Below are 24,242 nucleotides of genomic sequence, written 5' to 3' on the forward strand. Positions count from 1 at the left end.
ATTGTTTGGGTATGGAGGGCCATAATGTATTTCAAAATTCACACCTTGTTGTTCTGCCACTCGAGTGGTAGCCTTATTGACGGTGGGTGAGCTTGGCAAAGCGAAAATCATTTCTTATTCTTTTTTTTTGCCCCTTCTCTAATTTCCACGTTCCCTCTTTCTCTCTTTCTATTTCAAGGCAACGCCCCCTCCCCCCCTCTCTCTCTCTTCTTTTATCTCCTTGTGCACATCCAAGTCCTCTCTCTCTCTCTTCCATGCTGCCCATAGGAGGCAGGCCTTATGAATGCTTTATGAGCATTCATCTTGTTTTTTGGTTGTGGAAAAGAAAAAAGAAAAAAGAAAAAGGAAAGATCTTAATTTCCTGTTTAAAGTTGCAGAGAGAGGATTTTGCACGGCTCGGCCGACAGGCTGAGGTTTTGGGTTTATACCAAGTCTGGTTTGCCTTCGTTGTGCTCGTCGCCATCTCCAACAGCTTCCTCATGACACTCAGTAGCTGATGGCGGTTGCCCATGCACCTTTGGCCTGCCTCGGAATTTCCCTCCTTGCTCGTTTATCGGGTTCCTGGCTTCTTGGGTCTTCCAATGTCACGTCGCCGCCCCTCTTTGCTAGCTCGACCTTGCTTGCGGGACGTTGTACGTAACTGACCTTCAAAACGTTGTAGAACATGCGCTTGTCCTCCAATTACGCGTTTTCTGCGAACACAGAGAATATGCGCGGCTATATTGCGAGTTAAAGGCTCATCTACATCGCCAACTCGCTGCACAAATGAAATACGACAAAGTGCATCGTTTTGTCTAACTGTGTTATTCATGAATGCAATTTGCAGGACATCCTCTTGTCCTCTACGGCATTGCGGAGTTGTAGCTCCAATGGCTCCTTCCGTACGCTCATTAGATGGAGTAATCAAACCATTGTATCAATGTCCTCCGGCATCTCCATACATGCACGGATACAAGATAAAAGGTTAGAGCTATGGCAGTGGGCATTAGCTTTATGCCCGCCACAGTTGTGTCACTTCAGTTCCAGAAAGTTGCAATTCAACTTTTTCTCAGAGAGACGCATAGTCTATGTTAGAACACCATATCAAAGTCCAGGCACATCCAGAAGCTTTTGCTCCAGTGAGATTCCCAGGAAATCTTGTAAGTGTTTCAATTCTCGAAGGCCCAGAGGGAAACAATACAATTTGGTCACATTTAAATATTCTTATACCAAAATTTAGAGAGTGAGGTTAAAGAATAGGGTACGAGATGCCATTTAGAAAGGTCCAAGTGTTGATACAGTGATAGAATTTCCACTGTTGATTCTATGAGCTGCATGTTCTAAGCTTCTTGTTTAGGATCGGAGGCACTACCTCAAAGGCAATGATAATGGAACCGTTTCAAGTTTCTCTAGGGTTTTCCTTAAGGACTCGAGCTTACTTTTTGTGTTACAATGCATGCCTTTGATTTTCTTAGCACACCCCAGAGGGAAACAATACAATTTGGTCACATTTAAATATTCTTATACCAAAATTTAGAGAGTGAGGTTAAAGAATAGGGTACGAGATGCCATTTAGAAAGGTCCAAGTGTTGATACAGTGATAGAATTTCCACTGTTGATTCTATGAGCTGCATGTTCTAAGCTTCTTGTTTAGGATCGGAGGCACTACCTCAAAGGCAATGATAATGGAACCGTTTCAAGTTTCTCTAGGGTTTTCCTTAAGGACTCAAGCTTACTTTTTGTGTTACAATGCATGCCTTTGATTTTCTTAGCACACTTTGTGCCTAGCTTTTGAGTGTACCTTCTCTTTTTCACCTAGTCTCTGTGGAAAGGGGTAATGCTCCCAGCACCGTGTGTCCCCTTGTTTGCTGAGGAGAGAATAGAATGAAATGGCTTTTGTCTTCACACTTGGATGAGGGAAAAAAGTAATTTTGCTTCCCTTTCATGCTAGCCTTGCTCTTAAGTACGCTGCCTTTTATAATTGGAAATCGGTACAAACACGTTTGTATAATTCTTACGTGGTTGACTAGGCCTTGAGAGATGGTCCTTGCCTTATGTATGTCCCATTTGCTATAGTAACATAATTCCATCCGCTAGTTGAGTTTGGGTGTGTTCTTGGATCCATCAAGAGGTGTGTTTTGGCCTCATGAGCGAATGTGCAGATTTCACTTTGTGAAGTTTTTCTCTAATTGGCGTCTCACATTGCTAACACTATCAGCTATGCTTTTTTAACTTTTTTATTGGAAAATCTAATTATAGACATCTAGCTCAAATCCTAAGTTCCATGTTAGAATACGCAGCAGAAAATGAATCATCCACAAGATTACACCTGAGAACTCTAGATCTAATCGGGATGTGCTCACATACATGTAAGTGTAAACCATGCTCAGATCTGGAATAGCAGCAAGATATGCAACCGATAACTGAATAAGAATTTCCAAAGAGGACCCAAAAATACATACAAAAGATGCATTCATAGCCACAGTAGGTGGTCAGCAGTGTGTTGCCCACTAGTGCTGGAACTGAGCCCCCAATCTGCTGCTCACTACTCTTAAGGCACGCTTCTCGATGGATATCTTCAGTGGCTTGGGGAGGAGCTTAAAACTCCACCCTCTCTGCCCTATGTGATCTGCCCACTGGTCGAGCTCTTTACAATGGCTAAGGGCTGCTGGTCTTGCTGGTGCCTTTGCTGCACCCTGCTGGAACCATCTGTCCAGTGCACAGCTGCTGTCGTTCACTGCTCTCTGGGGTGCCCTGGCTTGGCTGAAATGCCCCATAAACTGGTGGCCCCAGTTTGTGACAGGGCCGACTGGCCTTTTGATCTGCTGAGCCGTCTACTGGCTGGCTGACCAGCCTGTGGACTCAACCTTACTTTTTATGCTTGGGCACTGATGACGACATAAGTGTTGCTTTGCTTGCTAAGTATGTCTTCCTTTTGTTTTTGTTAAAAGTGTTTGTTTACCTCTTTTTTCTTCTCTTTCATATTCTCTTTTATTCTCATTTATTTTCTGTGTAGATTTTTGATCTTTAGAACAACAAAAAATCTAAATTTGTATGATTGGACTTATTCTACTCTTACAAGGTATATATTACTTTTTAGTGTTACAAGGCATGCCTTTGATTTTCTTAGCACACTTTGTGCCTAGCTTTTGAGTGTACCTTCTCTTTTTTTTACCAAGTCTCTTTGGAAAGGGTGATGCTCCCAGCACCATGTGTCCCGTTGTTTGTTGAGGAGAGAATAGAATGGAATGGTTTTTGTCTTTACACTTGGATGAAGGAAAAAAGTAACTTTGTTTCTCTTTCTTGCTAGCCTTGCTCTTAAGTACACTGCCTTTCATAATTGGAACTCGGTACAAACACGTTTGTATAATTCTTATGAGGTGACTTTGACCTCAAGAGATGGTCCTTGCCTTATGTATGTCCCATTTGGTTTAGTAACATAATTCCAGCTGCTAGTTGAGTTTGGGTGTCTTCTTGGATCCATCAAGAGGTGTGTTTTGGCCTCATGAGCGAATGTGCAAATTTCACTTTGTGAAGTTCTTCTCCAATTGGCATCTCACATTGCTAACACTATCAGCTATGTTTTTTTAACCCTTTTATTGGAAAATCTAATTGTAGACATCTAGCTCAAATCCTAACCATGTTAGAGCACACATCAGAAAATGAAGATCACAATGAGAACTCTAGATCTAATCGGGATGTGCTCACATACAAGTAAATGTAAACCATGCCCAGATCACACACACACACACACACACACACACACACATATGAAATGTGAGAAGGGTGGGCGTGGGAGCCATTTCGTGCTTCTGGATCTCCAAATATGCCATGCTGAAATGCGTGCTAAGATCTCCCAAAAGGCATCCATTGAGGCATGTGTGCCATGTGGGTCTGTAAGGAGAATGGGAAAGCATGGCTCAACTCAGTGTCACCGAACCGAAAGAGCCAGAGCCCAAGAAGAGTAAAAGATTGAGGCCCCGAAAGAGAGAGCTAAGCCACTGAGCCCCAGATCATTAACAAGGGGGAGGAAACAATAGTACTTAAGAGTCTAGTAGTCCCCTTCTAGATCAAGCGAGCATTTTTGGAATCCCATAAACAATGCCGAGCGGACTCTCCTCAGCATAATGGCACCGAGGGCAAGTAGGGGCTGATCCTCCACAGGTTTAGTGCAATGCCTCCATGAATAGAAAGGAGAAGAAACTACTCCTTGCGTGATATGAGGGCATTGCTGTTTTTGCTTCTTGGACGCTCGACCGGATGAACCTTCAGCCTCATCTTGCAGAGGTCCTTCGGGTTCAAGAGTAAGAATCAATGCAGTATTCCGTCGAGGCGCACTAGACTCAAGCTGTGGAGGGAATAAAATCTCCAAAATCTTGCCAATCTTTGAGTTAACAGCTTGCTTCTTATCCACCGTCGTTGCCACCTTTGAGCCTCTGCATGGATGCATTCCTTCAACTAAAAGAAAATGGTGATCTTTATATTCATGAGGAACTCCCAGAGTCTTCTACAAAAAGTTTTCTGCAGGACTATAGATCTATCAAAATTCTCCCAATTAGGGCTCTTGGTGGGCTTCCAATCCTCAGGAGAGAGGCTCTTCTCATGGTCCTCTGTATCAATCTTAGGGTCTCAGTGCAAATACTTTATGGGGACACCTCAACTAAAGCCAAATCCTCCATGAACCTTAGGGAAGTTTGATTCGGGTTTGGCTCTAGGTACCAACTTGAAGTCAAGAAGCATTGACCCAAAACCCTGACATGCTAAAAAACAACGTCTACAATGATATCCTCATTGCCGGACCTGGATAACTTGCCCCTAGAGTGAACATCGAAAACCAAGGCATCCCCGTCTGAACCTCGTCTAGGCCCTTTGACCCTATAGTGGGATTCGTGAGTCCCAAGCCAAGTAGAGCGATGGTAAGGCCTACCATCTGTGAAACCCCAATCCAAGGGGAGGCCCTTTGACCTATAGTGTACCTGATCTCATAAAGGCCCCTTGCCAAGTAGAATGATGTTAAGGCTTGCCATTTGTGAAAACCCAATCCAAGGATAGGGCTGCATTAGTCTGCTTCACTTCCTTTGAGGTGACTTACCATATGAAACTTCCAATCATCTGAAAGATTTTTGAATTGCTTCTAAAAACCCACAAAGGAATTGGTTCCTATCTTTTGCCTCGACCATTGCATGTGATTAGAAGTGCCCGAAGGTTTGCCATGATCATCAAGTATGTTGTCATTCCATATGACAAGCTGCCCATCAACTTCTTATAGAGAAGATGAAAGGGTTCTCTGAAGATTAATCTTGAAGCTGCCCCAAGTTTTTAGGATGGTAGTCATAGGAGGGGAGGAAGGAACCCTAAGATGCGCCGAGGTAAAGATCCAATTGGTACTGTCCATCCAATCCCCACCTGAGGAGGGAGAGCGGCACTATATGCATGAATGAATAAATATTTCCATGGCTCCTATCTTGGCAAAAGCCCCTTGACCACAACCTTGCATTGCAAATCTGGATCAATCATATTGAGGTCCCCTTCTTGTGTGGGGAGAATCAAAGTCCCCCAAGCCACGATGGCTCTTGTATTTGCCAAATCCCACTCCACAAGAAATTCTTTATCGGCCTTTTGAGCTGAGTGATGCATCCCCTAGAGTGGCACCAACAAGAATAAATAAACTAGGTTGAGGCTGGTTAACAACTATCACTCTAGAAGTCAAGTCTAGTTGAATTCCAAAAGAGGAGTTTTCTCCTAATACTCTCCAACATAGGAGCAAACTACTGCGATGGAGAGATATCCATGCTGACCTTGTAGCCCAAATATCTGTCACAGACACACTCTGAATCCAAGTGAAACCAAAATCAGTCCCCCAATTTTGGGTGTCCTCAGCGCTAATTGAGAAGCCATTGTATTCATTCCAACGGCTTGTAGAGAGATACCCATGCCAACTTGGCAGTCCAAATATTTGACAGTGGCACCTCTTTGAATCCTAGTGAAACCAAAATCAGCCCCCCAATGTGGGTTGTCCTCTTTGCTTATCCAGACGCCATTGGATATATTCCTATTATATATGCACTTGCGGCAAAACAAAATAAATCCAAGGCGGCCCTGAAAGAAGTGAGAGTCTGGGGAGTTGCATCCAAAAAAACAGCAGTGAGTTCACTATCCAAGGTCTCCTCAACCTGCCTCAGGGAGACTTTGTGAAAGTGCAGTGGAATGCGAACAGCAAAATGAGAGCACACCAATCAAGCTTGAACAGCAGGAAAAATGCAATAGGGGAAGAGACAATCGACACCGAACATCAGGAGAAAATTTGCATGGAACTGCTGAGAAAAAAACCTCAAATACAAGATACAACAAGAGGGATGGAAACTGCGCAACCAATTGTCTAGGATCTATTGGAGACTGCACAGTGCACATGAGACTGCCCAATAAGTAGTGGAAAACTGCTTCATTGACTACCAATGAGAGAGGCCCAAATGGTCCTATTTATAGGGGCAGGGGACTGCTGCGTAGAACAAAGCAAAGGGCCAGTTGGCTATATTTAGCTAGGACGCTTTCTAGAAAGCATGATGCTCTTCTTTATAAGAGTGGCCAAGGCTATTTGGATGGCATTTAGTGTGTTGATACCACTGATAGGTCTGGTCTGGACCATGAGCCTAGACTTTGGCCTCTACAGGGAAGATCATGTGATACTATGCTGAAGGTTCCTAGTGGATATGTTCCGGTGGTATGGGATGCCAAAGCTATGGGCATAGCCTTGTGGGAGTCTGATATCTAGCCCACATGCTCGGGGATGGCTGGGAGGTGAGTCGCGTGCTGATGTTTATTAGATTTCATTGATCATGTTTGATTGTGTTTAGGGTTAGATCCTAGCGGGGATGGTGTCAGAGAAGCCCTCTTCACAGTTTAAGTTTAGCAGGTATGCAGATGCGAATGGTGCCAGGTATCCAGCAAAGTGTCTTTGCATGTTGAAGCGTTGCGAGCTTGGGAAATAGGGCAAATTGCTGCAGTATGATGCTGGTAACTGTTTGCAATGGTTTTTGTGCAAGAAACCCTGAGGGAGTTCTGAAACCTGCAAGAGGGGGGCTTATACATGAATTGCGAAGTCTTGTACAAGCCCCCCCTACAAGTGCCGAAACCTGCAAGAGGGGGGGCTTGTACATGAATTGCGAATTGAATCGGAGCTGGTTTCTGATGTGGGTTGCTGAGAATTGAGAGTGCGTTGTCAAAACTGCATTGCTGTAGTCAATCGTGGGCTCAGGACAATTCGCAGGCCTTCAGGTAGGGATCTGCTGTGAAACAAACTGGTCGTTGAGGCTAGACTGTGCTGTGTCACGTGCAATTCAGTGGGTGAGGATAGGACAGGCAGGTACCATGTCCCAATTCTATACAGGTACCATGTCCCGTTCCTCTTGCTTAAGGCTGGGACAATGAACCCTCTGTGCCAAGACATTTTTTGAGAGCATATGTTTACGTAATTCTTGCTCCATCATTGGATGCTCTAGTAGCTAGTTCCTATCGTATGCATGAATGGACTTAATCTTAAAATCTGTACTGTTTGTTTGGTTTGCTTATAGTTGATGATGTGTGTGGATTCATCATGCATTGCATCGTTATAGAATGGAATGCACATATCTATCTAAACATACCAGCATTTGCATTGAATCTTGGACCCATAGAACAGTACCTCCTCTTGCCCAAGTACATCTCTATTTTTCTAGTAGTAGTAGGTGTTACATGGCCCCTGTTAGAACGCTGACTTCCAGTGTAATAAGTTTGCTTGCTTTGTGAAGTCAGAATAGTAACTCAATTTGTTAACTCGATTGCTTTAATTGTTGCGAGAATGTAGGGTTTGAAAATTTGAAGAATGGATGTTTCTCAGGCGCCTGCATCTCATCTTGTTCCTTTGACATTCAGGGTTTGAGAAATTTTATCCAAAAAGTAGGAAATCCTATCCGAATGGTCACACACAACGGAAGTCAGATATGCAAACTGGTAAGGCCTGATTATTTAGGTTGTTATCGTATCCACTTCAATCTCTTCAGTCTCTTAAGTTACCTAATAAAATATTTATGGACTCTTGTGATGATAGCATGCTCTATTTGCTATCAAGCTTATTGAGATGGCAGGAAGCAGTTAAAAGCCTTTTAGCTGTGCTGATTAGTAGCAGCATTGACACACTGCTAGTTCATAACATCTTTTTTGTTTTGTGATCCAGAAGAATTGAAGCCTGGGCAAATTAGTTTTCTAAACATTAGCCAACGCTATTTTTTGAAGTATATTGCCATTCTTGTTACTGGCATTGCTGTCTTTGCTGCAACCTTTTCCTGGATACATGTAAATATTGTTCAGGAGGTGAGCATCACCATTCTGGAGAAGTCTACTGCTATTCATGCCAATCATTTTGGTATGCTTGTTCCTACTAAATCCAAGTTTGTTTTGTTTTGTTGGGCGCTTGGGGGGGGGGGGGTGTTCCTGCCCGCTTGGGGATGCATTGCAGATCAGCTTCCAAGAATTCAAAAACAAGCTACTTGAAGCAGATCTTGTGGATCACATTGAAGTGTCCAACAGAAATTTGGCCAAAGTTTATGTCCGGAGTGCATGCTTATCAAAGTCAGGTGACATTCCACAAGATTTGCAGGTTGAGTCAAAGACAGTGGCTGATGCAGATCGATGCATGTACTGTTTTAACATAGGAAGTGTGGAGTCCTTCGAACGTAAGCTGAAAGATGCACAAGATGCCATGGGCACAGATCCCCATGATTATTTGCATGTAATATACGTCTCAGATATCGACTGGTTCCATACACTCCAAAGGATTATCCCTATTGCTCTTCTGTGTGGTGGCCTTTTCTACTTTTCTCATGGGCTGCAACATGTTCTCCGAGGACATAGGGGAGGAGCCCCTGGAGTCTTTAACATGGGAAAAGCACAGGTGTCAAAGCCGACTAAGACCATTGCAGAGAAGGTCTGTATTCTGTTAGCTTATGGCTGTGAGGTTGCACAATTCTTTAGTTGTGGTTGTTGAAAACCCAGGAATTAGTGCTAGCAATTGTCACGGCTGAGTCTGCTTTTCACCTGTGGAGTGCTGACAGGTACTCAGTACCAAGATATTTGTGTAAATGGATGCTCAAGTATATGTGGGTGTGTGGATATATATGTGTGAGAGCATATGGTTGGGCCCTGACGATGTAAGTGGGGATGGCTTGGTTTAACTGTTGGGCCCTGACGATGTCAGTGGGGATGGCTTAGTATCTAGGGCTTGCTAGGCGTGATGGAGTTTATGGTTTTCAACCTTGTGAGTGACTGTCATGAGATTGAACCTGCACACTAAGTTGTGTTTTCAGAGGATGAGCTTAGGCATGTTGCTTACACACACACACACACACACACACACACATTTTTATATATAAAGTGAAAACTTTGATTGATTATAACACACACACACACGCGCGCGCGCACGCGCACGCATTGCTATGTGCATAACTTTTACTGGGTCAACAGTAAAAGTACATGATATTAAAAAGTGCAGCAGAGACATTGGTTGTAATTTATCTTTATCGGTATACATACAAAAATGCTCATGGCTATGTGGATATTGATTCTTCAGAACTTAATAAGTACTCTTGCATGCAGGTGAAATGGGGGCATTTAATCAACTGTGGGGCAAAAATTTATCAAGATATTAGCAGAAGCATAGCTGATTAGGCATGCTTTTTTTTGTCTTGTTGGCTCAGGTGACATTCAAAGATGTGGCTGGCTGCGATGAAGCCAAGGAAGAAATTATGGAGTTTGTTCATTTTTTGAGCAACCCAAAGAAGTACGAGGCACTAGGAGCTCGGATCCCTAAAGGTGCTCTTCTGTTCGGTCCTCCTGGCACAGGGAAGACTCTTCTTGCAAAAGCAACTGCGGGAGAAGCTGGTGTGGCCTTCCTGCCCATATGTGGGTCAGAGTTCATGGAAATGTTTGCTGGGGTGGGGCCCTCTAGAGTAAGGGACTTGTTTGCCCAGGCTCGGCAGGCTGCTCCAAGCATAATTTTCATAGACGAGATTGATGCTCTTGGCAGATCCAGGGGTCGTGGGGGCTGTGGCATAGTAAACCAGGAAAGAGATAGCACTCTTAACCAGCTTTTAGTTGAAATGGATGGCTTTGAGAGTATATCAGGCGTTGTAGTCTTTGCTGGCACGAATAGACCTGATGTATTAGACGAGGCACTGCTCAGGCCAGGTCGCTTTGATCGGCAAATTGCAATTGACAAGCCAGATATCAATGGAAGGGAGCAGATTTTTCAAGTTTATCTCAAGAAGCTGAAACTTGATAATCCATCACTTTTTTATGGCGAACGACTGGCTTCACTTACATCAGGTTTTGCAGGAGCAGAGATAGCTAATGTGTGCAATGAAGCTGCTATAATTGCAGCAAGAAAGGACAGCAATCATGTTTCTATGGAACACTTTGAAGCAGCTGTTGATAGGGTGGCTCGTGGGCTCGAGAAGAAACGCAAGGTTCTTTTGCTATAACTTATGTTCCTCTGTATGCTTTCCCCAAGACATAATCAAAAGTTTCAGTTATATTCTATTGATCCTCAAATCAGTGCAGGCACTATAATTACTTAATGAAGCATGGTGAAATGTGAAATTTATTGGAAATGAAAGTTTCTTCATCGCACAAGGAATCAGCCTCTCGTAAAAGAGAACTGAACAATTGTTCAGTGCTTGACTTGTTTCTATTCTATGTCCTTGTCTCTGCTTTTGCTTGATTTCTTTTTGTGTCTTCTGTGCATTACATTTTTCTGTGGAGATCACATTTCCCTGCGTAGGTCGTGTATGCCTCTCTCCTTTGCTAGTTTCCACTAACCTGCAGTCTTCTTATTGGTGCTCCACTAACCTGCACTCTACCTGATTTACCCTCTGGCGCTTTGGAAGCCCTTGTTATTGCCCTAGGGTTAGCTAGATGGTCATGGGCTAGAGATGCCTGTGACATGTCCTGCTGCTGAAGCTGAAACATATGCGGAGACTGCCGGGACCTACACTCTTAAGCTCCTCAAAAGTTACTTGGTGAACCTCTCCCCACTCATACAAGGAATGCTTCTTCAACAAATCTGTTAGTGGAGAAGCAAGACGTGCAAAATTCTTAATGAATCTGCGATAATAACTACACATCCCTAGGAAGGATCTCAACTCATGTATATTTTTGGGTATTGGCCATTCAATTATGGCCTTGACCTTTTTAGGGTCAACCCGAATTCCCTCAGCAGACACAATGTGTCCCAAATACTCTATTTATGTCTTGAAGAACTCACTCTTCTTGGTATTTAGGAACAATCGATCCTTCCTTAGGAGTTCCATCACCTTAGCAAGGTGATCCTTATGCTCTTCCTCAGTCTGGCTGAAAACTAAAATGTCGTCAAAGAAGACTATGACAAATTTTGAGCAGACTGCCTTCTATGAATTCTAGTATAGTTTAATGCCATATGGCGTGGCGTTTCCGTTCCCCCGTTCTGGTTCCCCCTTCCTGAAAGGTTCCCGTTTCGGCATCTGACGTTCCCGGAACGTTCTAGTTCCTTGGTAACTATGACTGAAATTGCATGCCTCCTGAGAAGGGTCATAACTGCAAATCATGAAAGCATAATCCTCCTCCTCAGAGGTGGCTGTAACATCAGGGACAGCCACACTGCTATCATGACTGCAAGTCAAAAAGGCATATTCCTCTTCCACCAAATTGGCTGTAGCATCACCTTCATGTGCATGAGAGGCTGATGTATCCGAGACAACCATACTGGAATCTTTCTTCTTCTCCTTGGCAAGCCTTTGGCTTTTTGCAGTAATGACATCTCCCCTTTTTCTTGGGCTTCTTTGCATCACTCTTAGCCTTTTGTGAAGGCTGTCCAGAATCAGCCTTAGACTGATTTGCAGGCTGCTTCCCTTTTGTCCTTGGCTTGAACTTGGAAAACATGGCATGTTCACCTGCACGTGTGGTCATATTTTTCTGTGTTTGCTCTTCCTGCAACAAAAACCCTATCAACTCATGAAAGGTGTGAGGGTTGCCACCCCCCCCCCCCCAAAGACAAGTTCAATGAGGTGTGAAAACCAAGATAAGACTCAGGAAGAGAATTCAAAGTGATAGTAACCATCTCTGAATCTGGAATGATCTCATCAATATTTAACAATTTCTCTCGCAAATCCTGAAGTTTGGTGAGGTGCTCAGACATAGAGTCACCCTCATCCATATGAGTATGAGTCAACTCTCTCTTCAGGAATGAAACTCTTGCATCATTGTAGGCTGCAAACATCCTGTCAAGAATCTCCCAAGCTGCCTTAGAGCTCCTGCATGACCGGATATGCGGAATAATAAACCTCTTAATAGAAAGAGAAATCACAGATAGTGCTTGTGCATCACGAGAATCCCGTCTCTTCTACCCTTGTGTGGGAGCAACAACTGCAACAACTGTACTTGTCTTGTACCGTGTGCTTGTCCTCTACCTAGTACTTGTCCTGTACCCTATGCTTGTCCTCTACCTCTTCCTCGACCTTGTTGAGGAGGAGTGGCAGGTGCAACCGCATTCTCTGGTGTTGTCTCATCTCCAATGACATCCCACAAATGTTTGCCAACTAAAAGATTGCGCACCATAAAACTGGATAACAAGTAATTGGTACCATCCAACTTATCCTCCTGTGTGAGGACACCAAAAACAAGTTTGGGATTATTTTGGGCCATGAATGCCAAATAAAACTGCAGCAAATACTGACAATTACAATTAACTTCCCTTCCTGGGAGTAGAGAGGCACAACACAAATCCCTTCCGGGATCAAGAGGCAGCCCCAAAATGCTCACTGACTCAGCCAAACAATGGCATAAAATGCATCAGCCCAAAAGCATGAATCCTTCACCAACTCTGCCAAATGTGTCTGCAAGACACTTGCGGATTGGCCAGAAGCCCCAGATCCTGCAAAATAAGAGTCCTAGACCAAAAGCCCCAAATTGTAGGGTGAAGTTGACCCGAAATTGAGGCAAATCCAAGAAAAGCCCCAAATTAATGCAAAAGCCCAAATCAGACACAATGTGCTCAAATCTGCCCCAAAATCGGCCTGCAAAATGAGCCTGGGCACCAAATCTTACACAATGCGTTGAAATTTGCCCCAAAGTAGCCTTCAAAACACCTGCAAAAGGATTCTTTGCACCAAATCCTGCAAAAACGCTGGCTGGAAGGCAACATTATGGAAAAGTAAAGTCCGTACTGTACGGACATGTACTTGTTGTACGAACGGCATTGGTACCAAGGGATTGTACGGAAGGTGTGAAAACGGCAAGGCTGCAGGTAAGGCGGTGTAGGAACGTTGTACGGTACAGGTATGGTGCATGATGCTGTACGGTGCGGGTACACGGTACGTCGCTTGTACGGAACCATCTGGACGACTGAGAACGATCGTACGTCGCAGGAGATTGTACCGGACAGCACACACCATTAGACTGTACAGGGGACGGCACTTGTATGGATGGGAGCAAGTGCAGTACGACAGGATGGTATGGAATCTGTCGTACAGTGGTACAGTGGGATGTACGGAAGAGGAGCGGGCTGGCTGAGGGAGGTTGTACAGGTGAGGATGATGAACTAGGCTTTGATACCAATTGAAGGAAATGAGAGAGCAAGGTGAGTGCAAAAGTGTGCAAGCAGGAGCAAGAGAGCAACGTAGGTTGTATTGGAGTGAGATAAGATAACAAGCTACAAGATTGGGGTTTTGTCTAAGTGACAAAACCTAACCAACCCACTAATTGTGGTTAGGGGGAAAAACCTCTAATGAGGGAAAAGTGGCACTAACCCACTTATTAGCCATACATTGGTCATTGCCATGAATTATGGCGATAATTCCAACAGAGGGCTCAGAACTTCTGTGTAATCAGGTAAGAGTTGTAGTTGCTTAAAAAAGAATGTACACATTGAGAGAAAACTCCTAGCAAGAGAAGCTAGGCAATACTCTCGATCCCAAAATTGGGTGTAGACCATATGCCACTGTTTCACCAAACATCGCGGTGCCGTTTGCTATTGCTTTCGTTGATGTCAAGTGACGGACTATCTGCATTGTTAGAACGCCTAATGCACGCTGATTTTCAGGGAATAAAGGCTGGCATGATAACTGTCATGTGGTGATAGTGTATGGACAAGGCCAACACGAAGTCTTGCGACTTCAAATCACGAGCTTCGAGGGCTCTTGGATACGGGAGTGCCAAAGTGTTAAGGTGAGGACCCCCTGAACAGGGAGGATTGATGTGTGACCGACAGAATAGCAGAAAAGCATACAACTGAAAATATATGAAAAGATGAATCGCATACAAGCTGCCAAATTTGGGTATCGATCATCATTAAAAATGATATAGGTAGGGGTCCACAGGTCCAAAACCTGCCCATCTCTGAGCAGCTCTCGCTGCTGGTCCTGGTCACATGTGTTACCCTTGGATGGGCCCTTTTGCCCATTGGTCAGAGCTTGTCCAATCCTTCAATGGCAGCCTGTTTATGCTCCATATGCTGCTAACATGGAAGTTTTCATGCTGCCCATATGACAGCCCTACATACCCTCTAGTTTTGGCCCTGTTGCATCTCTGAGTACTTGGCGCACCTGCCTCATTCTCTCCTCATTTAGGGGCTCACAGATGGGGAGGTGACCTACCAAACTCCAACAGTAGCTACATGACATCAAAGATGTTTCCTCACCTCGATATGCCATTTTTAGCTTTGTCTAGACCTTGATTTAATAGGACAAAGATTCCATTTAGAAGTAGCACAGTGGTACCAGTAGATGACCATGCCTTTTGGAATGCATGGCCAGCGAAACTAGTTTGGGTCATTTGACCGTTTTGTTCCTAGATATTCTTCGAAATTAGTTTTGTGTTTCTCTTGCATCTGTTGGGGAAAACCCCCATCTGTTTCTCAATTTGAGGCGTTTATGTACATTGGACGCTCATTACAATGCTGATAAATACACAAGGGAGGTTATAACTTAAATCTATATTGTATGCAAACTGGATGGTTGTCCTTGTTTATGTAGCTGCTATGAAATATGCAGCACATCTATTTAGAATATGCAGAAGATTACAAGTTTTTGATATGTTACAAATGATACTATATTCCCTCAAATGTTACAAATGATACTTCGTTTCTTCAAAATGCTCCTTGTTTAATGACACTGGATAGATATGGTGCAGGCTGTCTTGACAAGCAGTTTACTTCATGTTTTCCACAATATAAGTGTAGAACTGTTTTCCTCCCCCTTTTTTTTGGGGTGGGCGTTTTATGGTTAATACATATCAAAAGATAATATTTTGCTAGACAGAAAACATTGTTCCATTCTGCAGGCACATCACAGTCACAGCTTAATATCTCATGTTCTCGTCAGGTTTTGACCAATGAGGAAAAAAGAAGAGTAGCTTATCATGAAGCAGGCCATGCAGTGGCAAGCTGGTTTTTGGAGCATGTGGATCCCCTTAAGAAAGTCACAATAGTACCTCGTGGTACAGATGCACTAGGATTTGCTCAGTATCTAACGAGTGGTCGTTTATTGCTGACGAACGAACACATTTTTGATCAGATTTGCATGACCTTGGGTGGCCGGGCTGCTGAACAGGTGAGAAATTTGTGCCCGTATCAAATTCTAATTTTATTTAATGAGCTATTTATTCAATTTTGCCTGGACAACAGGTTGAAAGTTCAATTAAAACAAACTGTTTTCTACAATGAACGGGGATGTGTGGCACATGCCATGTGATGCCGCATTACAGTGGACTGTATGTAAGTCCTGGAACCTGATTACTTGGATCAGACAAACTTGATAAGAGCTGCTATGCACTCCCCTTTTTCCTACGTGATGAGTTGAGTTGATTTTCCAAATTCTTTCAACAACATTTGTGAAGATGTTAACTTACTTTTAGCAATCCATCCTCAATAGTAATTTTCAGAAAATGTGTCTTTAATTATTTTACTCATGTCCTATTTATTTACCTCGTATGTACAAAAGAGTATGTTCTCATAAACAAGTACTTAAAACTTCAATTTGTTAGAAACATTGTGTGAGGGAGAGAGAGAGAGATAGGCTAGGGAGTGAAGAAGTGATACTCAAATGAAGACATAATGAAGGCTTTCCTTCATTCATCAAGTATATGATGACAAGTCAGGTACAAGCCTTTATATAGGCTACAAACTCACACACTTGCACCAAGTGCATATGGGATAAGTCCCATAGTGACACATGGCACTCACACATGAACTAGCACTAGAACTAGTACTACACACCAACACATCACATTATCACACTCTTTGGCTATGATATCTCCAACCCCCCCCTTCAGAGCAAAGAGTGTGAGACCCAACACGCAAAGCGTAGACCGACGATCCCACCTCCACCACAAGACTGCAAAGAGCAGGTCCAATTATCCAACACCTCCCGTGTGATAGTGACTTCTTAGTCAGCTTGCGACTGGCAAGGGCAAACCATCATTCGTCAACCCCCCCCCCACTCTGAACTGGGTGGTGAATACCGTCACACCAAAGTAAAAGACAATACATTCAATTTTGGGGGACAACCTAGGGTAGAATACCTCTCTTATTGACTCCAAATACGTTCAGTTTAGAGGGACAACTCAAGGGTGAGAACCTTTATCAACTCAACACAAACACACATAGAGCTAAGCATCATCTACCTCCTCAAAGAGGGAATAGATCTTGCAACATTGCAGATGAAGCTTCTTGCTTTGGTCTAGTAGATGTAGCATAAATATTCTTGAGCTTGTCCAGGTTCTCCTTAGCTGAAGCAGTGAGTTCAAGTTGATGAAATAATTTGTTGACCAACCTCACACCAATAAGCGCCAATGCTTTGTCATGCTGCTCACCCCTAGCTGAGGTAGTGCAGATGAATCTGCACCACGAGGATGAGGCTTCATAGTGTCAAATTGAGGTAGCAAAGGTAGAAAGCTGAATAGATAACCAACCAATAAGGAGCGTTTCTAGGGTGCGGAAATGAATCAACAACTTGAGAAGGGCGTGAATAAAGGTGTCCAGCAGCTGGTGGATGCCCTCAGGGTTCCAAAATGCAAACCCTAATGGAAAAGCAGCAAGATTACTCCTCGAAATAGAGAACTGAGTGAACCCAAGTCAAATAACAGCAAGTAGATAACCCTGAAGTGCAGGAATGAGCCAAATGAAGAGCACCGGGCAAGATGAGTGCTCAAGGTGTTGTAGGAGGTCCGGAATCCTCAAGAAGGGAGCTAGAGGGGCGCCAAATGCAATGAGATAGCTTGAAATTTGTGAAGCGCTTCTGCAAACCAGCCCGAAGCTATACCAAGAGGCTGTAGTAGAGGTATGGGTGGACCAAAATGCACCAGGAGAATACCAAACCAAGAATGGGCAATTCTAGATGAAATAGAGGCTAGGAACAGCCCCAAAAACTGCTATGTTGAAGGCGGTTCTGCAGCAGGAACCGTAGAGCAACTTGAAATGCAAGTAACTGCTCCAAAATAGGTCGAAAAATCCTCCAAATGGCTCGAAAATCTGCAACAAACGCACATGGATGGGCTGTTCTGCTGCAGTGGCCTGGAAACCCTAAAAACGGGGATTAAAATGCTTTGAAATGGTTTGAATTTCCACAAGCGCTGCTCCTAAGAGACCTGAACAGAGGCGGCTATGAAGGGCAGACGATGGAGAGGCTACGCGTGCAGAAAGGAGAGTAAACAGGCTGCCAAACAGAGGCAAAATGGGCAGCAAAGATGGTGGCTGTGCAGAAACCCTAAAAGGGTAGAAAGCAGCTGAAGGAAAACAGAAACGACGCTGAATCTGAGGTGGAAATTGGCAGGGCTGAGGCGGCTGCAGGAAGAAAGGTTTGAGCACAATTAGGGTTTTGGATTAGGAGGATGATGTGGCAGCTATGGCAGGGTGAACCTGCTCTGATACCATGTTAGAAACCTGGTGTGAGGGAGAGAGAGAGAGATTGGCTAGGGAGTGAAGAAGTGATACTCAAATGAAGACATAATGAAGGCTTTCATTCATCAAGTATATCATGACAAGTGAAGTACAAGCATTCATATAGGCTGCAAACTCACACACTTGCACCAAGTGCATATGGGATAAGTCCCATAGTGACACGTGGCACTCACACACATGAACTAGTACTAGAACTCCTAGTACTACACACCAACACGTCACATCACTACCCTCTTTGGCTATGATATCTCCAACACAATTAACGGTGGTAAATGAAGGTAGAGCTGAGCAAATCTGGAGAGTTGTTCATTTGTAGGGAATGCTTGATTGGCATTTCTGCTCCTAGCTTTCGAGAACGTCTTTCCATGTTCCAAGAGCCTGAAACACATTCTGTAATATCTATAAAGATGATAAGATGCATTCGTATAGATCCAAAATAAAAGCCTCATAGCTCCAATTGTGATCATAGTATTTATTGCTCTTTGTCAGCTATGGGATCTTATGAACCATGGTTAGATGGTAGCACTCTTGTTACTCATCCCATTCTAGTAACTCATCCAATTACGTACGGCTAGATTTTTCGGGGATTCTAAGGCAGGCCCAATTGGATTTCAAGGCGGTCGGTGATGTTACTTGCATCCCTTAGTGACAAATGACGTAGGAGCACTCGACAATGGGCATAAGTAAGTCGTAGGAGTCCCTATCTAACCATGGGCCAATCTAATGTGATAAACATGGGATAGCTGTGATGATGAGGTAAGAGCACCCCACTAGCTTGGAGAGTAAGTCAACCATTGGGCTTAGGGCTAGTAGGGCTTGTGAGGTGGCAGCCATTTGGTGGTCGTATAGAGGATTAATGGCTGAAGTTCGTTTTCGCTGCCAAAGAGGGAGAAATGGTAGCAAATGCATGAAAATGGAGGAAGAAAGCTGAAAATCATGTGGGCTACAACCTCTACGTTGCTCTGTAGCATTTCTTAGCTGAGAATTTCGATTTTTGGCATGAAAAGTAGAAAAAAGAAATGCATTTACTGATTGTGGGCAGCAAGAGTGAAAGGCTATTGTGATTCGGTCAAGGAGGATGGGGAACGAATTGAGGTGGGCTTAGGCGTTGGAGAAAAAGGGTTGGCTGCAGCTTCAAAATATTGAGCCAAAAGAAAATGTGCGTTGAGCTGAAATTTATTAGCTAGAAGCATGGTTTTTGCCAATTTTAGGTCAATTTTACTTTTCATGGGTGCCACACCTAAAAAGCAGCTTTTGTTTTGCATACAAGCCACCCCTCCTCCTAGAAAGACACTTTTGCTTTGTGTAAAAGCCAAGCCAATCAGATAAAGCAAAGCCCTTCTTTTTTAGCAAGGCTAAAAGCAAACAACCCTCTACTTTTTGTGCAAGCCACTCCTTGAAGAGCTGATTCTTCGGTTTGCATGAGTCAAGCTTCATAAAATAAAAACAATGCCTTGCCTAGAAAAGTGAACTCCATGCTTTTGGTCGAGCCACTCTTTGTGAAGTAGATTTTCTTCTTCACTTGCAAACCAAGCTGTGTTGGAGGTCAATGCTCCATGCTGTGTTATCCTTCACACATAGCTTAGTTGCTCACTTGTAAGGCCCCCATATGAGGAGAAGCCAAGAACATGAGATGAAGATGCATCATTTAGTAGCCATCCATCACCATGATTAGAGGGGTTGCATTTCGAGGTTCCTTGGCTGTCTACGTGGATGATGATGTGGCAAACTACCACACATCAATCAAGAAAATCACCTATTGGCATACCCTGACCTGTTTCTGGCCAAACATCTTCGCCCAACTTAGGTGTTCCAAGATGGAGTGATGTGAGGCATGGGGAACTGACTCTTGACTGTGAGTTTGTTAGAGGATGCGGTCATCCATGACAAAGAGGTTCGGATTGCATACGGAGAATTGCTTGGTTTGATGAAGCTGTTTTGTAGCAAGTTCTCTAGTCGTTTCTCAAACCCCTCCTTTGGCCTATGAGTGTCTCCATTCAAGGCCACTGTATCCGTCAGTGACAGAAGAAGCGAAGTGTGCTTTGTGGCCTTGGTGGAGATGATGTCCTCTGAACTCTTAGGCATGACGAGGACTTTTTGATCACTAATTTGTCCATAGAATTGGAACACAGTTGGAAACTTACAAGGTTCCCCCTTTGGCTGATCTTTGATCTCCTCGATGACCATGGATGTTGTATTCAGCAGAGTTGAAGCTTAAATTGGGCCAATTGGTTTGGCCATTTCCTCATGGAGCTTCATGAAGTGTGGGCAATCTTTCTTGCAATGACCTTGCACATGACAGTAAGTAGTAGCATTGGTTTTTGTTGTTATACCTGGCCCCGAGTTCTTTCTCGGCATCCAAGAACCTGCTGTGGCTGTTGCTGTCCTTCGTGCTACAAATAATGAAGGGGAGACCCTTCTTGTGAGGATGAAGATGGAGAGAAGCACACTGCTTCTCTGCTCCTCCTCCCTGTCTGCTTTCCAGGCTGAGGCTGAGGACCTGCTGCTGCTACAGGCTGAAGTCTGCTCTGGGCTGAAGCCCAAATGAACGATTTATAGGCTGAGAACCACACTAGGTCGGACTGGTCGTCCTCAGTCGGTGGGTCTATGCTGACCATTGACCAATTCGGCCAAGGCATTGGCGTTTACTAAAAAGTCGACGTCTTACCTTTTGAACAAAAATCCAACTCGACCATGGAAATCGCTTTTGGCATTTGAATAAGTCTCTTTTCTGGTGGAAGACTTCTCTTCGGCACATCTGGAGCAGTAGGCTACCTGTCAAGCAGCCAGCTTTCCTGTGGCTCTGTTTGGTTGGGGCTTTACCATCTTGGCTCTGTTTGGATCTTTCTTGGCTGCTAGGCGTATCGCTTCTTCAGCTTGCCCCACTTGTTCTCATATGCGAGAGACAGTCTTACATCTATTTTGGTCCTGTCAGCTCATGATTTTCTTTTCAGAGTTATGACGGGTCTTCGTGCTTGTTTTCCCAGGATTTTGTTTAGCAAGCAGTTTTGGTTGTTTGGCAGACATGCTGCTATGCCAGATTATGATCAGCTCTTCTCCTGGTATCGCTATCAGGCTCTCTGGTCGTTGTATCGTGCTCGTACCATTCGACTGTATGAGCACTCTTTAGTGGATGTCTTTCCGTATTTCGATCTTCTTTGTATCGGTCTCTTCAGGATGCTCACTCCCTTGGAGACCTTCTGGCCCTCTGGCCCAGTTAGAAGCCTTTTAGTACTGCTTCTAGTTTTGAGTAGTAACTGTTCTACTTTGGATAGCTATGAATGTACAGTTTTCTAAATGCAATATTTCTTTTGCCAAAAAAAGTGTGATGTGTGTTTTTACATGATGTATGCATGCTGTGTGTGTGGTGCACCTACCTCTGTTTGTATAAAGTTGTAATGACAGAGGTTGCATTATTATACACATCTCTGCAATCTTTAGTTGATTGCCTTGTTTTGTAAGCCCATGTATGCTTGAGCTATAATGTGGTCCCTGGCTTACCATAGGAAGACACTATCAGGAGATCTCAGCGTTTTCTTTGCTGATGTTGTTCTTGTCTCAATTAACTTTCAATTCATTTGGAAAGGGTAAAATTCAATGTCATTTACAGGTTTTGCTTGGAAGCATCTCTAATGGTGCGCAGAATGACCTGGAAAAAGTGACACAGATAGCTTACGAACAAGTGACAGTCTATGGCTTGAATGAAAAAGTTGGGCATCTGTCACTTCCACAAGGGGAGAGCTATATCAAAATTTGCAGTGATCAAATGGCAGATATGATTGATGCAGAAGTACGAGAATGGGTTGGGAAGGCATACAAACACACAGTGGATTTGATTGAAGAACATAGAGAAGGTGTTGAACAAGTTGCCGAAAGTCTCCTTGAGAAAGAAATTCTTCACGAGCTTGACTTGATTGAAATTCTTGGGCATCGTCCTTACATGAACAGCTTCGAAAGAGATTTTTTAGAAGAGGAAATGATGGCTGATGAGCTGATGCTAGAGGAGCAAATGAGGCAGGAGGAGGAGGCAGAGATAATGTCCATGGATTGAACAAGGGATCGTTCCCTGTAATATTGTATTTTTTAAGAGCACATGTTTGTTGTGCTCTTTAATTGTAAAATAACATATGCTCAAAGAACTCGCTCTCCACATTTTAAATTCTAGGCATGTGGTTGGGTTGAAGTTTCATTAGATACCACTTTTCTATATTATTAATTAATTATCTGTGCAATATGATTCTTTATATATGACATGACTGTTTGAGGAGCTAGTTTGATATGCTTGCTTTGAGTATAATGGATTAATTTACGAGTCATGGCTGCTTATATACTCTGGTTGTATGGGTACATAAAAATGTAGAGAGAGAGAGAGAGACCTGCACTTAGAAGAACTTGACTCTCCACAAGCAGTGTTTTGGTTGAAGTCTTATTAGAATAGACCTTTTACCTTCATGATACCGTATGTATGCAGGAAGATTTCTCCTGTAATAGAGAGGAGAAGGGAGATGAGACTCTGCTAGGTCACAGGATATAGAGGCGGAGCGGGCACAGCGACGCGTCACAAAGTTTTATACATTTGAGTCCACTCTAGGACACAGTGGGGTAGAGGAGGAGGAGCTAGCTGATATGAGGGCAGCCTGGATTAGCAAAGAGAGCCGACACGGTGCCGTCGAGAGAGGGACACAGAGACCACGCGCGAGGCAAAGAGCGACCAGAGCACATTCCATTGAGGTTTGACCTATCCCAGCTTTTCTCAGGGGAGACTGACACAGATGAGGGATCACTCTGAAAATAGCTCAGCGGGCTCCCCCACCATGTGAGATGATTTGACATACACAGATCCGAGATATATTACAGCTGACCGGAGAGCATCTGTATCGGGCTCTACCTGATGGAGATGCGACGACACAGAGAGATGCTACTACGACATATCAAAGAGCAGTAGGATGGGACCACCACACCACAGGGTACTGAGGTAGACCGAGCGCAGAGACAGGTCATGGATTTCTATGCATTTGACTCAGGTCTAGGGCACTCTAGGGCAAAGGAGGAGGAGCTAGCCGACATGAGAGATATATGGATCGGTGGAGAGAGCCTACATAGCACTGTTGGACGAGGGACACAGAGATTGTACACGAAGCGACAGGCAACCAGAGCACACGAGATTGAGGTTTGACCTATTTCAGCTCTCCTCGGGGGAGATTGACTGAGGCGAGGCGTCACCCTTGACATAGTCCATCGGATCCAGAGATCGAGGAGACAACGTCCTCCACCACCACGAGAGATCGCCCGACAAATGCAGATAGGTTAGCTCTTTGCATCTCATCATCAAAGAGCCACCGTGGAGCCTGGATATGTGGAGCCGGTTCATGTACTCGGGACTCTAGCTTTGAGCGCTTGATATTTTTATGCCACCCTCATGCTGTTTTGCTACTTTTTTGCTATTATGTACTAGTATAGCATTTTAGTACTCAGCAAGGGCCTTAGTGAGCCCTTTGCCCCAGCCCACAGTGGCTTGTATGAGTTACTTGATTCTGTACCTTGTCCCATAGGTCCGCGAGGGCCTCTTGTCGACGTTGATATGTATTTCTCTCTCTCTCTCTCTTTCTCTCTCTCTCTCTCTCTCTCTCTCTCTCTCTCTCTCCATACATAGTCTTCCATTCAAACATTATAGACTTTTCGAGCCAACAAGCAGTCCTCGTTGGGGACTTCAATGCAAGAATAGGTGCACGTCAGGTACCGCTTTTCGACCTCCAAGATGGCGCTATCTTGTTAGACAATGATTGACCTAAACGATGCAGGTGTGATCCGAGTCTCCACTAACGCACTGGTCCCAGTCACATCCTATGGACTCACATTTGGATATGGATAGGATGCATGATCTTTTCATTTACAATGGTCTCATTCGATGGCCCTTTTTAGGTGGTCACACATGCTCCAAGGGTAGACCATACCTACCTCTTTAACATCTCTATCCCTCGTCTGATCCACATCATCAATCACTCATATCACCTAGCATGATATACACTTTGACTGTAATCTCTCGCTTAAGTATTTTGCATACCTATACATTGTTCACGTATATTGATCACATAGAATTGCGTCTCTTTGATCACTCGTTCACTTCACGAGCCAGTTCTTAACGCCTTCTCCCATACCACATGCTCCACTCGTCCTTTGTCCTTGGTTTTGTGCTTTGTAATACCTGGTACGATGGTGAGTGCAAGGCTTTTCTTTGCCAACTTAGATTCGAGTCTCAAACGATGCGTGAGTATTGTCGACTAATACATGCTTTTATCCC

The 24,242-nt window shown here is 44.0% G+C and overlaps 1 protein-coding gene across 3 annotated transcripts; it reads left to right on the plus strand.

Moving 5' to 3' along the window:
- The first annotated feature begins 270 nt into the window (after nt 1–270).
- Nucleotides 271–22,488, plus strand: LOC147903883 (ATP-dependent zinc metalloprotease FTSH 8, mitochondrial-like). 3 transcript variants are annotated; one of them, XM_087401890.1, is made up of 8 exons: nt 271–632; nt 827–1,139; nt 7,891–7,968; nt 8,192–8,328; nt 8,474–8,941; nt 9,711–10,478; nt 15,366–15,593; nt 22,413–22,488. In XM_087401890.1, the coding sequence occupies exons 1-8, from the start codon at nt 510–512 to the stop codon at nt 22,473–22,475; spliced, it is 2,178 nt and encodes a 725-aa protein (XP_087258016.1). In that variant the 5' UTR covers nt 271–509; the 3' UTR covers nt 22,476–22,488. The 3 variants fall into 3 exon arrangements, with proteins under 3 accessions (XP_087258016.1, XP_087257999.1, XP_087258007.1); XM_087401873.1 differs by lacking the exon at nt 22,413–22,488 and adding an exon at nt 21,552–22,197; XM_087401881.1 differs by lacking the exon at nt 22,413–22,488 and adding an exon at nt 21,552–22,197 and having other exon boundaries at nt 8,195–8,328.
- Nucleotides 22,489–24,242: the final 1,754 nt, after the last annotated feature.

Source organism: Dipteris shenzhenensis, chromosome 3 (assembly GCF_047967505.1).
Source record: "Dipteris shenzhenensis isolate YYH24624 ecotype China chromosome 3, Dip_SZ_1.0, whole genome shotgun sequence".
Taxonomy (NCBI): domain Eukaryota; kingdom Viridiplantae; phylum Streptophyta; class Polypodiopsida; order Gleicheniales; family Dipteridaceae; genus Dipteris; species Dipteris shenzhenensis.